This window comes from Drosophila santomea, chromosome 2R (genome assembly GCF_016746245.2).
Source record: "Drosophila santomea strain STO CAGO 1482 chromosome 2R, Prin_Dsan_1.1, whole genome shotgun sequence".
NCBI classification, from domain to species: domain Eukaryota; kingdom Metazoa; phylum Arthropoda; class Insecta; order Diptera; family Drosophilidae; genus Drosophila; species Drosophila santomea.
In genome coordinates, this window is record NC_053017.2 from 16,856,590 (window position 1) to 16,875,313 (window position 18,724).

At 45.9% G+C, this 18,724-nt stretch overlaps 1 protein-coding gene across 24 annotated transcripts in view; it reads left to right on the forward strand.

Annotated features, from left to right (window-relative positions):
* LOC120447179 (PDZ and LIM domain protein Zasp) overlaps positions 1-18,724 on the forward strand; it is a 55,957-nt gene that overhangs the window by 30,165 nt on the left and 7,068 nt on the right. For 4 of the 24 annotated variants that reach the window (XM_039628646.2, XM_039628645.2, XM_039628652.2 and 1 more), the window contains exons 3-11: positions 4,550-4,701; positions 4,771-4,927; positions 6,087-6,220; positions 6,870-6,964; positions 8,244-8,616; positions 9,357-9,551; positions 10,644-10,752; positions 13,238-13,552; positions 14,191-14,341. In XM_039628646.2, coding sequence (XP_039484580.1) covers positions 4,550-4,701; positions 4,771-4,927; positions 6,087-6,220; positions 6,870-6,964; positions 8,244-8,616; positions 9,357-9,551; positions 10,644-10,752; positions 13,238-13,552; positions 14,191-14,341 — 1,681 coding nt within the window. The other 20 variants (XM_039628649.2, XM_039628654.2, XM_039628667.2 and 17 more) reach the window with 13 other exon arrangements.

An 18,724-nucleotide genomic window follows, 5' to 3' on the forward strand; every position in this document is an offset into this window, starting at 1 on the left:
TGTCTGTCTGTCTGTCTGGCTGGCTGGCTGACTGGATGGCCGACTGGTCAGCCCTGTAAAACGGACCGATGATGATGGTTAGAGGAGCGCCGTTCAAAGCCGAAGCCATTAGCAAGTGATTTGGTGACTTTTTCCAATCTAATTGAATGTGCAGCGGCAGGGGACGAAAGCATGTCGAGGGCTTAAAGCTGAAGTGTGGCCCAAATGGATGGCAAAGGGAAGGGAAGGGAAGGAAAGTGAGCAGAGGGAGAAAATGGCAAGGAGCACTTTAAACTGCCAGGCAGAGTGAATTGTTTCTGTAGCCGGTAGTTTGCTGTTTTTCATTCACTCTTTGGCTCGTTTTAATCGCTGCCAGCTCAGACTAGTTGCAAACTGTTTGCCCATCGGGATCCAGTTCCCAGTTTCCAGTACCCAGTACCCAGTACCATAACCCATACCATATTCCATTCCCGTTCCCGTTCGCATTCGCGCTGGTCAAGTGTTGTGGTTGCCATTTGTTTGTGCCAGAAAGCCGCATCAGCGCAGTGCCGGAGTTCTCGGGGACTCCACAGTGATTTACTAGCGGGCGAGGGCATCTGGAAGGGGGAATGGGCGAACGTGGCGTATGAGTGATGCAGCATGCATATTCATACACATTGAGATTCATTGTATTTGCCCTGCATTTCCGCAGTATTTTGTATTTTATCTGCTTTGTTCATGTTCGCTCTACTTACGACTTTTCCGCAATTTCTCTTTACGCCCCTTTACGGCCCTCAAGAGGCCGAGGATGGGGGGAGGGTGGCAAATGGGAGTGTGTCGCTGTCATATTGCTCGCCTCAGCTGGGGCTTTAAGCAGATTTATTTTCAATTAAACAAGCTCATAACTTGGCCGACAACTTGGCAGAACTTGGCTGTTAGGCATCCACTTTAGAGTCCTGCAAGTGTGTATCCTGGCTCTTGGTTCTGGCTTAATTTACGCCACAAATTCAATTTATTTCAGATACACCTAATCCACAAAAGCAAACTTGATTTATCAACATAAATATTTTGCATACAATGTGTGAGCATGGCCCTATCTTTCTCGATTTTACACCCGCTCTCCCTCCCAATATGAGAATGCATTTCGGTTGGGTTTTTGTTCCATTGTTGTTGTTTTGTCTCCAATCCATCCATCGATGTGTGAGTGTGTGTGTGTATGTGTGTGTGCTGAACGAAATTCAATTTTAATGCACTTGAATGGATTTGAGCAGCGCTTAGTTGACTTGATTACGGGCCTTTGGCTTTGGCTTTGGCTTCGGTTCGGTTCGGTCCACAGAATTTCATTTGCTTTATGGATTTTGGATGCTGGATGTTGGATGACCGAAACCATTTTTCCCTTGAATCCGGCAAATCAAACACTTCAACAACTCAACTCAACTCAGCAACGAAACGAAACGAGACGAGACGAGACGAGAAGAAATTCTTCATACTTTTGTGGAATTGTTTGTCAAGCTGCCAGCGACAAACCAACATCGCAACGAAAGCCACTTCGCCGTATCTGGAAGTATTTGTCATAACGCATATAATTTCAAGAGCTCCTCTCAAGTGGGACCGTCGAAAGAAGCAGAGAGCATACATATACATATGCAGATGCGAATGGGGAGTAAAATGCTAAATATACACAAGCCTGGAAAATGCTGATGATAATGCAAATGAAATTATTTTTACAACATTTACTCTCAAGCGGGCATGTTTCACCCAGGCTCTGTCCACTTGCTATATAAATCATCATTTGCCTGCTGCAGCTTTCCTCCTCATTTAGTTGTCCTGGTCCCTGTGCGCACCCACACACCAACACACACACACACACACACACATGTAATGCGGCAGGACACCACATTAATGTCCTGCGGAAAGAGCCTCCACAGGGTTACATAAAAACATGGCATTGCTTAGTGGGCGTGAAGTCCTAGCTTTTGGACTTTATGAGAAGCGCAGAGAAGGCTTTAAGTTGCAAGAGCTGTGCGCATTAGTTTTTGCTGCATTAAAATTAACTTTCTATTCTATAGGAGGCACTTTGCTTAGATAAGGGAACTTAGATAAGCCCTCAGCGTGACAAATGCTCTCTGTCAACTGATATACCCCACACGGCAAATGGCGTCGTGGGTTCGTCATAACAAACAATGTCAAATGGGCAATGAGCTCGACCTGTGGGATCTGGCAACTGGCAGCAAAACTAATAATGCGACCCAGGGCGGGGCCAAAGCTCCTGGTAATGCTATTTGGGCCTTGTCCATCTCCTCGTACATATGTACATATGTATGGTCCGCTCATAAGTCATTCGAAAGAGCAAAAACAACTGCTCTGCCAATTGTCGGCCTGCCGCAAATGCTATAAAGCTGACAAATGTCGAACCAGCGCACAGATAGATATTCGCATGGACGGGGGATACAAACACGGATCGCAGGTACTCATAAAACTGTCCAAATGTCAATATACCAGACCCACGATGCCGTATCCAAAAAAACAAAAAAAAAAAAAAATACTCTTCGAGCCGCGTTCACTTTGATTTCGGTTGGCTGAATGATGAGGGCATGGGCAGGGGGAATGGAGAATGGGCAGGGGGATGAGCAGGAGCAGGACGAGGAGCCAGGACTTATTTGTTGCTGTCTGGAAAACACCTTGGCCAAGCAATTTCAATTTTCCCCACAGCCGACAACAAGAAAATGAACATGTCAACGGCACACGTCGGATATGGACTTGGATTTGGCTTTAGTTTTGGTTTTGGTTTTGCCACTGGGATGCTGCGTGCACTGTCAAAAATTGCTCTTAAATCGCACTCAAAAAAATAATACTTTTCTATTGCACTTGTGTAATTAAATCGAAGTATTTTTTCTTAATTTACTATAAATGTTTTTAAATTATCATAAAAGCTTAGAACTCAAAAGTTAATCTTTATATTTCCTGTTACGACACTTAATTCCTTAGATTAAACTTTTGGAATGTCACTTTTTTTGCAATTTATTGAGATCCAATCCTCTCAGGTTTTTCCTCAGTGTACATTTTTGAGGCTCGGTTAACCTGTCGGCTCTGCTCGGCTGCTCCGATTCGCTGCGCTTCGATTCAATTCGATTCGGTTTCGAAGGGATGGGGAGGGAAGGTTCGGCGTTTTTTGGCAACTTTGTAAATATTACAAAATTTAGGTGTCTCGCTTGGTGAGTGCGCCAATGAAATATTTATGCTCACACACACCGAGCGGCGTATCTGTGTGCGAGTGTCTCTGTTTGTGTTTGTTTTTGCACGAGCGTCGCCCGTTTTGTGCAAATATAAACCGACCACAGTCGAAAGGGGGTTCTCAGGGGGGAGGGGACTTTCAGAGGGGGGCTTTCTGGGGGCTGGCGAGCACTGACTGACTGGGCCTGCCAGTTGTCTGATAAACAGACAATTTGCCAAAGTGGATACGTGCATGGCGCGTATAATTTTGGGGCACACCTGAGCCCCCGTTCGGACCTCCTTTCGCACATCGGAGTACCCCTCTGCCCCCTTCCCCCCTCCCAAAAGCTTTTGGCCTAGACCCCGAGTGGAGCAACAGGAGCAGTGGAGCCCCGCCCTCCGCGCTCCTCTGTGGCTGTATTTTGTGGTTGTGGACTTTAGCCTGATGAGTGTATCTATGTGTGCCAGGGATTGAGTGTGTGCTTAGTTGGTTAGTTTGGCTGATGAAGCGACATTGACAGGCCAAGTGACTTTCATACTAAGCGGCTTTAAATTTGCCCGTAGAAGGCCGAGTTTAAATGGAGCTGAAAAGCTAGCCTGCAGGGTAGATACTTTGTTTTTGCAATATTAAATGTTCAGAAGGGACTATAATTACAATTTGTCAAGAAACATACATAATAGAATCCACTTTCTGCAGTTTATAGTCAGTTACTATCGTATTCTACATTTGCGAGTGCTGTTTCCGCAAACCAAACTTGGAAATGACTAGTCATTCGAAACCCTTCGTGCTTGAGTCACTGCCTGCCATTTCAATTTCAATTTTAAGTTTGAAATTTGAAAATTCTCTGACGGCTGTATGCGTCAGTGCCTCCCACACAGCCGCTGGCCATATAGAAGAATCTCCGGCGTAACTTTTACGATTTTAATCGTGCAAATTTATGGCATTTTCCCGCACGATTTCCCCGTGGACGTCGGAGCGCCCGAAAACATGCATATATTCGGAAATAAATAAATGATGAAAACAAACACCAAAAACGCACACAAAGCAGCGCCTATAAAACTAAACTTTGGCCAACAGTTGTGGGCCACAAAAAACACAGATACATTCATACATATATATGAACATATACTCGTATATGTATATGTATATCTTTATCTGCATGTTTCGATGGACATGGGGGATACATTCGGCCAAAGTCAGCGCGAGTTTGGAACTCGGAGTGCCGCTCATAATTTTTGCAGTTGCAGCATAATAAATTTTAAGCCCCGGTCGGCCAACTAGGCATTTTCAGGGTAGTGAGTTATGGCCATGGCAAATCGATGTTGAGTTGAGTAATGTTTACTAACCGGTCTCTGGTTTTTCTACGATTTTTTCCAGGTGAACGCCGGCAGCTTGTCCGAGCAGGCTGGCCTCCAGCCCGGCGATGCGGTGGTCAAGATCAACGACGTGGATGTCTTCAATCTGCGGCACAAGGATGCCCAGGACATTGTGGTGCGCTCCGGCAACAACTTTGTCATCACAGTGCAGCGGTAAGTATTCCACACTTTCCAACAGTTAAGTGCTGAATATAATCGTAATTTTCTTTTGCGATCCTTTAGCGGTGGCTCCACCTGGCGGCCGCATGTGACACCGACTGGCAATGTGCCGCAGCCCAACTCGCCGTATCTGCAGACGGTGACGAAGACCTCTCTGGCTCACAAACAACAGGACAGCCAGCACATCGGCTGTGGCTACAACAACGCGGCCCGTCCCTTCGTGAGTGTACTAATTTGCAATCACGCAGAGTATAGCCCCATACCCCCTAAACCCCATACCCATCCTCGCACTACCACATCATTTATAAAATTCATAAACTGGCAGCCCAAAGTTGGGAATGCGGAAAGTTTTAGTGGCCCAGCTGATGCTGACGTCCTGATGATGACCAATGATGTTGATAGTTAGTCCTTGACTGCCCACACTCCACACTCCTCACTCCTCACCTCCCATCCCCCTATTCCACACGCCTCACACTTTGCGTTTATTTGGTTGTCTGTCTGTGGCTTTTCATATTCATTCATTTCATTTTCGGTTGTGGGGCTGGGTAACCTAACCCCGAACCCATAACCCCTGACCCAAACCAGAAATCCCGTAGACCCCGACCCAAACGCTCTGTATGAGTTGACAACATTTGCATTTATACGATGTCTGTCTGTCTGACGCTCAGTTTGTTTGTGCGTAGTTTTGAAAAGTGTCAGAATGAGTAATGAATATGAGTGCTAGGATTATTTGCCTGGCAAGAATTAATGTGCAAAAGGTCTCTCACTCACACACACACACTCACACACCCACGCATCTGTATCTATGCCATGCCATGCATAGTAATGTCTCTCTTGGTGCGTCTGTGTGTATGATATGCATACATTTACGTAGATTTTATTGTTATGAATTTGTATAATAATAGCTCCAGCCAATGACAACGGACATGAAATTGATTTGGGATCATTTTATGTGCCAAGTTTCAGGAACAACATTTTGGGGAGCGCAGCAACTTAATTTGATTTATCATAGTTGAAATAGTACTGAAATACTGCAAACAGGCCAAACACACTCATATTATAGTGTTTAGTACATACAACTCAATCTGAAATAGAAATGTATTCATACCGAGATTGATTCTCTTATTTTAAATAGTAAATTGATATTTTGAAAGTGAGTTACAAATAACAAACAGAAAAATGTTCAGGATCCATTTCAGTTCGGTTAGCATTGTGAGAAGTGCAAAGAAGAGCTTAAACATCAAGAACAATAACTTCCAATTACAATAAGTGCGTGTGCGGACTCCGCTTGTCCTGTATTCATTTCACCAGAAACTTTGCTCATTTCACACTTTCTGAGCCTCATGTATTTCCTACTACATCTCGCACTTATTTTTCAGGCCAACGGCGGCGATGGCGGCGTGAAGAGCATTGTCAATAAACAATACAACACCCCGGTTGGCATTTACAGCGATGAATCTATTGCGGAAACACTCTCGGCCCAGGCGGAGGTTTTGGCTGGCGGTGTGCTCGGGTAAGTTTTTCCGGGAAAGGAATGGGCGAAAAGCTGGGCAAAACAACTGGGCAACAAACAATTGTCTGGGCCGCAGCCGTGACAGTGCAAAATATCAGGAAAAGTTTTACTTAAAAGTGTTCTTTCCCAGCTCTGCTTTGCGCTGAACCACAAGAAAAAATACAACAAATTTAGCACACTCAGAAAGCAGAAAGAACCGCAGGCCGGTCGAAACGGAGAGTGCAATTTGGCAAATGATAGCCGTTGCTGCAGAAGTCGGGCCAAGTGCTTCGGCTTGTGCCAGTTGTCGACTTTTGCGGGCCAAAACGCACGCGTGGGACCGTGGCCCGCGCCTTTAGCGCTTAATTTCTTTGGGGGATTGCTGGCCAACGCGGCGGATGCGTAACCACTCACTCACTTAGTGTAGCATACTTTCGGGCTGTGCTCTGTGCACGCCTGAAAGTATGCTACGGGCTGAGCTCAAGAGCTCTTGGTTTCATTTATTCCTGCGTTTCGGGTTTTTATCCCAATCGTTAAAGCTCACTTTGCTTGCTCTGAGATTCTGGTCCTTTTCCATTCCAGTTTGTTTCCTGTTCGCAGTGTTTTCGTACAGCATCCGCAGTTGCTGAGCATTTTTAGTTGAAGTTTAATAAATATCTTCTGCTTTCAGCGTGAACTTCAAGAAGAACGAGAAGGAATACCAGGGCGATCGGTCCGAGGTGCTGAAGTTCCTGCGCGAGGAGGAGACCGGCCAGTCCACTCCAGGTAATGACGCCAACTATGAGCTGGCCCGCCTGCTGCTCATCCTGAACGACGGTGCCAATCCGTTCGTGAGCGATGTGCTGGGCGATTAGCAGGGGGAGGGCGAGGTGGGCGGGCAGTCTGCCAGATGCTAGCCAATGGTTTTTTTAAAACGCCCAGCAGGGACCTTGAAATGGGTGATCTAACGTACGCGACACGATTCCAATGTAACCAAATTGTTTTTTGTTTTCTATTTGTCGTTTAACCCATCAGACAAGCAGAAGGAGATGGACTTTCGTTTTCTCTATGTGAAGACACATTTCTAGTGCCCACACACAGTCATGTCGTTAAATTTATATATATATATATTAACCAACAATTTCAAAGTCACCTGCACGGAATAAGTCGTAGATAATAAAGTATTATATTTAGTGAGGAGCAATAGGTTTTTTAGGGGCAATCACTTTGCAGTTGATCGATAGAAGGGGTCATGTAGTTTAGTTATCTGATTAGTTTCGATTAAAGTTATACTTTTGTGTCTTGCCAGCTCATTTCTGTCTCCCATTGACTGCTTTGGAAAACCTAAAGACACAACCACTTGCCAATCCACCTTCTGTCTATCTATCTGTCTAACTCATGTTTGTATTTAAACTGTTTTTCATACGCACCAAAACAAACAACTATCGACAACACACACACAAACAGCATTCGGCAACAGCCACTACGAGCATGATGCACCCCAGCAACAGCAACAGCAACAGCAATATCAACAACCACCACAACAGCAATACAACCAACACCAGCAACACTATCACCAGCAACAGCAACAACAACAGCAACAACAACAGCAACAACAACAACTGCAATCAAGCGCCACTCGCCATGTCAGCGCCCCCGTGAACTCCCCCAAGCCCCCGAGCACCGGCGGACTCCCAACTGGCCAGAACATTTGCACCGAATGCGAGCGCCTCATTACGTAAGTGCCTCCAATTGGACATAGCTTCCTTGTGAAAAGCATACAGGGTATTGACTTGCACTGATAGGGTGATATCAGGTATAGAGATCTAGAGATCTCACCTTATTGGACCCATGAAATACCCTCTGTGTTATGTGTAAACTAGCATTTGTGTATGCACATTGACTAACAGCCAGAACAACCGCGTTGCTTTCGCATTATTAACTAATTCCCGGCAACTAGTGGGGTGCTTAGTGGGTTCAGTTTCCTGGAGCAGACTTTAGGCAGGTTGTGTAGTACATGATTTATCCAAATAACTCACTGAGCTCTTCCGCTTCAATGACAAAGAACCACACAGTCCCGCCAACTTCTACTGGACACAGAGCCACGCAATCGGCGGCAATGAGCGACGCACTCAGCAACAGCAGGATGAGCGGATTGGAGTAGCATTGCAGTCAAATACCCTGGCGCCGGAGGCGCCACACAGGCCCAGTTTGCCGGTGGCCCCGAAGGATAGCGTGGACCAGCCCAGACAGGATCAGCAGGAGCAGCCCGATCCGCGCATCATTGTGCTGCCCATCTGCCCCGGCCTCCAGGGTCCCGAGTACAAGGCCGAAATGGAGGCGGCTGCGGCGGCACTGGCCACCGACCAGGATGGACGACCACGTCCATTGGCCGCCAGCGGACATCCGGCCTGCCAGCTGTGCGGCGTGGGCATTGTGTAAGGATGCGTTGTTCGCCGTTCAATGATAATTCATGCGTCTGCCGTTCAATGCACCACCAACACCACCCCCCACCCCCACCCCGTGTGTCTGCATTTTAATTCGCATTTATTCCACGAACTCACGGCCGCGAAGTCAATTGTTTGCCATTCACGCAATATACCCAAGCACCTGAGCCACCAGCCTCAGTTTCAGCTCCAACTCCAGCTGCAACTCCAACTCCCGCAGCAGCCAGGAATAAAGCTCGTGATCCAGAGCAGATCCATGGGAACCATCATTTGTATTAATTTGTATGCCAATTTAATTGGCTCGCCGCTCGGAGCTTAACTCAATAATGCATTATAGCTTTTTACATATTTCTCGCATTACCTGCAACACGGCTAACTGATTGCCTTTTGGGGACTGTTGCACGTTGCAATGTACACACACAAATGCACCGAGAACTCTATATCAGTAGTAATGCAGTAATCAAGTGCTTTTCGATCAATCATCGCGTTCAGTGTCTGTATTTGAGAGGCTCTTCTATGGGTTTGATGGGGAAAAATAAATAGTTAACCTATCAGCAATTGCAGTAACCACCTTTGAAGATAATAATTTGACTTGACTTAAAAGAAAACCTTGAACCATTGAAATTGGTAGCATATTGAATCACATATGACCGTCAATGACCCCTGAAGAGCTTCTCGAATTCTCATTGACTCCCGCTAATAATCCCACTCTTTCCACACCAATTTTTCAGTGGCGTTTTCGTGCGCATCAAGGATAAGAACCTGCACGTGGAGTGCTTCAAGTGTGCCACGTGTGGCACCTCGCTGAAGAACCAGGGCTACTACAACTTCAACAACAAGCTCTACTGCGACATCCACGCCAAGCAGGCCGCCATCAACAATCCCCCCACCGGCACCGAGGGCTACGTCCCCGTTCCCATCAAGCCGTAAGTGATCGGAGTTATGGCCAATATTTTATCAGATTTTTTGCACGTCATGCGCCTTTACATGGCCAATTGGTTGGCGGCGGGAGAGGGGAGGGTAGAGAAGGTCCTGGGCTCACATGAAAATGAAATATAAATAAATTCAGCGTATTCGCATATGCCAAAATACGACTGACATGCCGGCTACGAAAAATCGCCCATGCTCAACCGAGTATTTACAGTGGGAAATACTCTTCAAAGAGGCATTGTGGCTGAAAAAAGATAGTTAATTAAAGTTGGCATTGAAAAAAGATTTAACATTTACTTTTCTAACAATTAAGATCACTTAAGATCACAAGAGCGTAAAATACGTAAACATAAATCAAGATTGCATAAGTTGCACAGATTATTATGTGGCATAATTATAGGTAGTTCTTCTTAAGAACTTAGGCTAGATTTGCAAAGCTAAATACGCTAAAATAGATCTACGGGTACAAAGGGTATTAGCTCTTCGAATTCAACAATCCCAGCGTTTGTCATTGCCTTGTTTTATTTTTGGTTGGCCAATCGGCGCTTTTGGAAATGAAAGAGGCGACACTGATTGCTCTGCTGACGTGTCATCGGCTGTGCCGCAAATTTTTAATAAATGAATTGCCAACATATGTGTGTGCCGCATACTTTGCATGCCAACTAAAACGATGGGCCAGTACTTTCCCCACTTTCCCACCAATCGATTGCGATTGTAATATGAACACATATATGTACACACCTAGTATAGGAGTATGTGGGAAAAACGCCTGAGGCTAAGGGTGTGCGATATTGCTGGTGTGTCAAAAATGTTCAAACGACCAGTGACAGTTGCAATTTGCATTTGGCATTTGGAATTTGTTTTGGGTTTTGCGTTTTCTGGTGGCTGTTTGCTTAATTTAAAACAATGTCGTTGGCCGGACCAAATTAAATGTCTGGCACTGGGGGCCAATTAGGCGAACGGCTGCTGACAGCCAATTACCGCTGGCGAATCTGATTTATGTGGCACTTGTCTAAGATATTTCCTATCTTTTCTATTTTCGCCATTTTCCATTACTGCCGCTGCCTCCTACTGACTACTGACTATAGCAACACCAAGCTGAGTGCCTCCACCATCTCGTCGGCCTTGAACTCGCACGGTTACGGTGGCAACTCGAACGGCTACTCCAATGGAAACTCCACCCCTGCTCCGGCACCGGTAAGTACAGATTCCGCCAGGTGGCCATAGAAGTCCCACCTGTCAAGTGTTAAGTGTTCCCTGCCGTGGCTAAAAACAATGTCAGACACTCACCGAAAAACACAGATGTATCGAGATAGAAACACAGCCAAACTCACACAATCAAAAGGCAAAGGCACTGGGTTCTTGGGGAAAATATGCTGAGGGTTTCCAACCTTGTTCACCTGAATCTGCTTTCGCAACAATTCAACATTCAATTCTATCATATTGCTTGGGAAAATGTTTGCTTAAATTCAGCACATTTCGCCGGAAGCGCCAGCATCCGACATATGCTAAAATGTTAAAAATCATCTGCAGAACAAGGAGGGCGGCAGAGAAAAATGCAATATAATGCAAAAAGTTTTTGCCAGCAAAGAAGTTCAAGCATCTCGTGCAATTTTATCAAGAAAACGCTTCTTGTTTACTGTTTTCTTTGGCTGCCGTTCCGCACTTTTCCACTTTTCCCTGCCACAAAGCGATCAAATGAAAACGCAAGAGCTGTATGCATTTGCAAGCAGATAGCAAAACTTTGTGTAGTTATTTGTGCAAATTATTGCAAGACATAAAGAGCATAATTTTCACAGACCTTATCAAGTGTTTTCATGTATTGATCAAATGGTTAATTCATTTAAACTGATTTAACACGTTGCCATTTTCTTTGTTTTTTTGTGTGTGTTGTTTGCCAGTGCTTCCATGAATTTTGCTCTGTGTTTTTGCGTGGGTCCTCTGCTCGCTTTGCATGGATTTATTGTTTATGTTTGTTGCATCGACCTACGGCTGATTGGGTGAGCAGATCAAGGGTTTGGGATGGGTGTGCTTTCATTGAGATATTGAAGACTTCCCCCTTGGCACGGATAAGCGAATCAATCCGATCGACATCACCAGATTGATTGCGCGGCGGTATAAATAGTGAACGGCTGGCGAGTCTATTTTACTAGTTTTCTGTTTTTGCCGCGGCCAGCGCATTTCGCGAAAATGTGCAATGGCTGCTAGTGGCTAAATATATATGCCAAGCGCTGCTTTTTACTCATTCGTTCACGGCGATTTTTTTGTATTTTATTTTTTGCCTTTTGGCCATCTATAAAAAACACACAGCTGCAGCGTGTTGGCAACTTTTTGGCCGCCGTGGCCGCAGTTTCTTTGCGCCCTGTGCTCAGTGCGCATCTCGTGTTCCCAACAACGGAGTTCGTGTGCGTGTCCGTGTCCGTGTCCGCGAAGTGTCCGTAACTGTGTACGCAGCGAGCGGACAACGGAGAAGCGACCGCGGTGACCACGTAGTGTCCAGAAAGCGGTTTACGTACAGCCCTCCAACGATCAACGATTAGCGAATCAAGTGAAACGACTCTATTTCAGTGACTTCAGCTGAAGAGAACTCTTCTAGCGAATCGGATTTGCAAAGGTTGCATAATCACCAATCACCTAAGTGGATTACCCAAGGAATATAGCTTCTTTTCAGCATTCCCCAGTGGGAGTGTGGCTTTTATTTAGCCCACCCATTGACCTTGACCTATTAGCCATTTTTAGAACACCACCACAATTAAGCACACACACAGAATTAAGTATACGCAATGGGGTTTTAGTTCATCAGCCGTAGGTTGTGCTCCACTTTGCAGTGCTCGTGCATTTTAATTAACCGCCTTTGTTAACTCCCGCCTGCCCGCATTAACCCATTTAGCCTGAGTCTGAGAGCAGCCAGGAGTTGCCCCTGCCACCGCCCCCCTCGCCCACCCAGCTGCTGCAGTACGAGGTGGAGCAGCAGCAGCAGCAGCAGCAGCAAGTCCTTCCGGAGCAACACATGTCCCCCATACAGCAGCAGCAGCAGCAGCATAAGCAGGAGCACACTCGCACCCACAGCAGCCTGTCATCCATTTCCAGTGGCTCCTCGTCCTCCGGAGTGGGCGGCAGCGGCAGTGGGAGTGGCAGCGGCAGCGGCGTGGGCCAGAGCCAGCAGAGCTACTCCTCCACTCTGTCCCTGGATCGCTTTGGTTCGCCCCTGCACTCGCGCCAGACATCCGGCTCCTCCACGTCACTGGAGGTTGCTTTGGCTGCTCCTGGCGCTGGCCAGGGCGATAATTACACCATGACGCCGCCCTCCCCGCCGCCACCGCCTCCTCCGCAGGCCACCAACGCTCAGTCCGTGACGAATTACAGGCTGCAGGGTGCGCAGAACGAGAACGACATGAATACGCAGAACAAGAGCCCCAATGCGTACAACCAGCTGCTGAAAGAGTACTCCAACAAGCTGCAGCAGCAACACCACCACAACACCACACAGCACACGACAGCAACAGCGACAACAGCACCCTCACTCAAACACAACAACACGGCCAAGCCATTTGCAGTGGCAGTGGCAGCAACAGCCCCAACACCCCAACAACACCTGCCACACCAACAACACCAGCAACAGCCGCTTGTGGCAGCGCTAACGGCGACACTTGCTAATCAATTGAAATTTAACCCACATCAGGTTGCAAGCTCACAAGCAACAGTAGCAACAAGCGCTGCAACAGCAGCAGTAGCCACACCCCAAGCAGCAACTGCAACAGATAGCCCAGTTGCAACAGCATCATCATCAGACAATATGTCCGCCTACGTGGCAGATGAGCCCTCTTCGATTTATGGCCAAATTAGCGCCGACTCGGTGGCAATGGCAGCACCACCACCAGCACCACAACCACCCACCGCCGGCGGGGGCGATCAGCCCTTTGAGTATGTCACGCTCACCGGCAACGTCATCCGCAGCGTGCAGGCTCCCGGAAAGGGGGCGGGCCCCAGCTACAAGGTAAACCATCCCACTCCGCACCCCCAAATGGGCCCCAAGGTCGAGGTCAGTGAGCAACAGGGAAGAATTCCAATTAAAGGACAGTTGGAGCGAAATAACTTTGCTAATCCAAATCAAAGTGGGACTCGAAAGTTAATATCAGAGTTGAGATGAAAGCTAGCAATGCAGCCATTAAAATGTAATAAATAAAAGTCGTACTTTATGTAGGAATTTTTAAATACAAATTTAAGACAAAATTTGTTAGATTTTTCAATCAAAATTATGCCAGTGGCTAACATTTATTGCCTAATAGAAGGCAGCCTTCAGAACTCGAAACACTTTTAACAATAAAGTAGTTAAATCTTTATTCCCGGTGTAAATACCCTAAGGGAAGCTAAAGGATATACATATGTTTGACACGAATCCCTGCTGCTCACTGTCCTTGCCCCACTCCAATGACCATCGCCTAGTCCAAAAAGTAAGTACCATGCACTCTGCTCCGCTCAGCTCGCGCCGCAGCTCGCTCAGATCAGGCGCTAATGAAACTAATTGCCCAGTGTTAAGTGTTGTAATGTGTTAGCCACGAATGAAACCGAAGTGAATGCAGTTTAAGGAGTACCATAGCTAATAGCTAAATTCCACTTCTCCCCCTTCCAAAGGTGAACCAGGGCTATGCTCGTCCGTTCGGTGCCGCCGCTCCCAAGTCGCCGGTGTCGTATCCGCCGCAGCAGCAGCAGCAGTCGCCGCGTCCCGCTCCCGGTGGCCAGAACCCGTACGCCACCCTGCCCCGCAGCAATGTGGGCCAACAAGGTAAGGATGATGATGATGATGATGATGACGACGGCTGTCTGTCAGAAGGTGAATGGGTCTAGTCGCTTAAGCCAATTGGGATTTTGTAACATATTTTTGTACCATATACCAAAACCACCTTAAAAATAGCCCGCAATTTAGTACCCTTGTTGTTAGCCTGAAAATATATGAGTGATAGACGAGGAGGCAGTCGATCGATTGTTGTTGTATAGTATTAACCGGATTTCTGTTTTGTAACCAAAATGAGTTTTATATATACGTTTATTTATCGAAATAAATTGCACATGACTTAACCGTGAACCGTAAAGCCGTGGACCAAACCGAAAAAAAGAACTAACCAACAACAGACCTCAAATGATCGAAATTATCGAGATGCTTCTGGCAAAATTTACTAAAACCATTTTCTGCTCGTTTTATACCCCGACCCACGTGAGCAACTAAATGAAAACTATTTGGCAAATGTGGCTGCATAAAACATTTAGCATAGCTTAGGTTACTCTACATATATCGTACTATAGAATAGAACATACATACATATATATTTTGTCTGCTGCCCGTGTATATATATACCGATTTCTCTGTGCTGTGTACATATGTAGGTCGTAATGTAAGGTACCAACAACAGCAGCAGTACAACAATCAGCAGAAGCAGCAGTATAGGAACTCTTACCCCATGGGATCTAATTATAGCACCCCGAGTCAGTCCCCCTACATCACCTCCAACACCAACAACTATAGCAACAGCAACACCAACAACAACAACAACTATAGCACCTACAACAACAACAATAATAATAATGTGTACCGAGGTAAAATGCTGCCGAAATGCAACAAGAAACTCGCATTGCCTCACGCAGCCAAAGTTTTAGTTAGAAATTCACAGCCGTAGATTAACTCACTTGTTGAGTACGGACATCATCCGAATGTTGCTGCTTTAAATACCTCTGCCATATCACTTGCCCGCATAAAGCCCATATATACACTCGTACTTGTATGTAAGCCCATTCAGGTTGAAGCACACAAATGAATTTCATTAGCAGGTCCGATTATACGCCCTTCTCCATCCAACTCCCCCGAATGCATTAATAATGGAAACATTTTGTTGACAAACTCAATCAATAGGTGGTTGGGGGAGGGGGGGAAGGCATTTTAAAATGTGTTTATCATTATTATGGTGCCCAGACGGGAAATTAAAACTGACAATGGCCGATGTAACCGCGGGTCGGAAAATGGCGGGGGCGGAGCTATCGGCGGTTTCAATGCCAATGCGATTGCCATCTTCCACTTCCGTGTGCCAGTCGAAAGTGCTGAAAGGCGAACTGTGAATGCAGATGCAAAATCGAAGGGAAAAGGGGTATAATGTGGGAAGGGTGGAAACCCAACCCAATTTAACCCAACCCAACCCAACCAAAGCAAACCAAACCAAACCAAACCGATCCGAAAAACCAAACCGAATGAAAGCAAACCAAAGCGATACGCTGCGTATACGTAACGCGTTGCCATTGCAACGAAACGGGACCCATTCATGTTCACAGAAATAAATGATATAAAATGTATTTGGTTGCCGCTGCAATTCCTGCCTCAGCCTGCGTGGCTGTTGCCATTGTGGTCGCCTCCTCTGCGCTCCTTTTCACCAGGATAGGGCTTTAAATGCAGCGCAAACATTGCAGCGCGGCAAATGAAGAAGGCCACACACAGTGGGTAGTAAAAGAAAATTCCTCAAAAGTCACACTAAGCCAGGAAAGCCAGGAAAGATCATGCATATCCAATATATTGGATTGCAGTATTGTGAAGACTAAAAATATGAGGGAGTATATTTTATGTTGTCCTTTCCAACTTTCATATGTGCGTCGGATTTTCTTGCTCACTGTGATTTTGCGGCCTTAACAAGAACACTTTGGGGCCTCTCGCGGCAATTTCTGGTATTTTTTCTTCGCCAACTGCACATATATCCTTGCATCTCCCTGTTTGTCTGTCCGTCTGTCCGTCTTGTTTGTTTGTTTGTTTATCAATTACCGCGCTGCCATGCTGGCTGTCATAACGGAAATGAATTAACAACAAACACGGCCGCGCCAGCAATCGCACTACCAATTTATGGGGCAATTTTTGCCAGTGCCGCCTTCGTTAAGCAATTAAAAATGCAATTAGCCAGGGACGCAAACTGCTGAGCATCCCCTTGCTCCAATAAATCTTCATTTGGCCAGGAATCAATCTCCTAATCAAGGCGAAAATCACGCACAACCGCAGAAATCATTTGTGGTTTTCGGTTTCGGGGTTTCAGAGTTTCGTTTGCCTAACCAAAAATCGAGTGGCGTCATATGAGCAAATCCAGTTCCCAATTTTCTGTGCGGGTGGAAAGGGGGGAAAAACAAAAAACAAGAAATTTGTGCTGGCAAACAAATGTTTGCTCTGCACAAATGCCAGCACGCACAGGCAGCTTTTCCCACACGGAGCGGGAAATGTAAACGAAAGCAGATAAATTACCAGCCATTATTATACGAACAAGCATCCGCCTCAGTTTCACCCAGGAATTTTCCGCACTTTTCTTGGCGAGAGCGGGCGAATATTGAAGCGTGCCAAGGGGCCATACATCAAATGGTTGGCATTCGTCAGAGCGGAGGATTTATCGAGGGCACTTTCACCATCTAATTCCAGTGATCGGCCGGAACTATTGTCCCGAGCCCATTAGCCATTTAGTCCTTAGCCAATATTCCACGAATAACTTTTGTTTTGGTTTCTGCTTCTTTTAGGTTACGGTTACCCCTACACGTATTAGAAAATCCCCATTGCCTCACACACAAATCAAAAGGCGTGCAAAGTTGGCGAAATTCTGGAAATTCTACGAAATACCTAAATATTAAAACCTTCTTAAATTGAATGGAATACTATGAGTTTTAAGCAATAAACTGCGAATATATACTTCAAACAAATACCTTCTGAAGATCTTTATAAGAACCATAGTATAAATGCTTCGTGCCTAACCGCATACTGCTTAAAGCGCTCTAAGATATAGAATTCTCAGATACATATCTCTGTCTAGATACATAAATACTAATCGAACTGTGTCCCCTGCTATTCTAAGAAATTTCTTTCTTTGCACAACTTTGCATGCCTTTTGTCTAAAAAAAACCAAAAAAAAAAAAAACAATAGAATGGGGATGAAAACAGGGCCAAAAATAATAAACATAAAGAAGAACTTTTGCCTCTTATTATGGCCGAAAAACTTTCTGTTGCTGCTGCCAACATTTTTGATATGACAAAATATTTGCGGCAATAATTTCGTTTCGTTGGCCTGTTTGTTTTCCGTTTGTTTCTGCCACAGAAACGCTCCTGTGTCCTTTGTCCTCGTGTTGGTCGTGTGTTTCTGCCATTTTCAATTTCTGCGAAATTACAGCCAATACCGAATTATGCATAATAAAATCCAATGACTACCTGTCGACGCCATTTTCCCAATGTTGAACGGGGGCTCCTCCATTTGTTGTTGTATTTCTCTTTATTTTTTTTTTTTGAGGGAGGGAGTCAGACGTGGTCCCATAAAAAATGGAAGTAAATATGCGTGCCTAGCGAGGAGAATTTCCCAGCTCCCTGTGTGTGTGTGTGTGTGTGTGTGTGTACGCGTGTGTTTATTGTTGCTCGCCATGAAAATGGCTCTGAAAATAAGAAATGAAAAATTTATTTGCCTCGGCATGGGGCATAAAGCGACTATTGTTGAATCGCATTTAATATTTTCCCTCTTTATACGGCCAGCGATACACCGTTGTTTGTTTGTCTGTCAACAAATTGCATGTGGGGGGGGGGGGGGGGGGGGGAATGTTGGGGTTTTGGGGCGTAAAACTTTTCCGATCCACTCATTGCTTCGCTTCGATTGAGTTGCCTGACTTAACCGACTTCCTGCTCGTTTCTGTGTGCCCTCAACTTGACCATCCATACACCACTTGAGACACTCGAACCACTCCAGCGCCCATTACCCACACTAAGCACCACAAACTGAACGATATCACGAGGGAGTTGCTTTAGTTTTTTGCCGCCAATTGCCTTGTAGTTTTTAGAACAAGTTGTGTCCATAGTTTCTAAGCGCCTTCGAATCCGCTGCCGCTGTCAACGTTGCACCACCACTACTGAACCACTGATCCACTGATCCACTGATCCACCGAACCACTGACCACTGATCCAACTGATCCAAATGAACCAACTGATCCAACACCAACGCTCTGCCGCTTTCTCAGTGCCAAGGACTAACAAGCGCTTGTCTTTTGTTTCTTTCTGCTCTTATATTTGCCCTGTCCGCCAAATAAACACAAACAAACCAAACTAACAATGCACATGTGCACCCTGAAACATACAAATGAACCCTGCACCCGAAAAACACTTGACCCCTGCTGT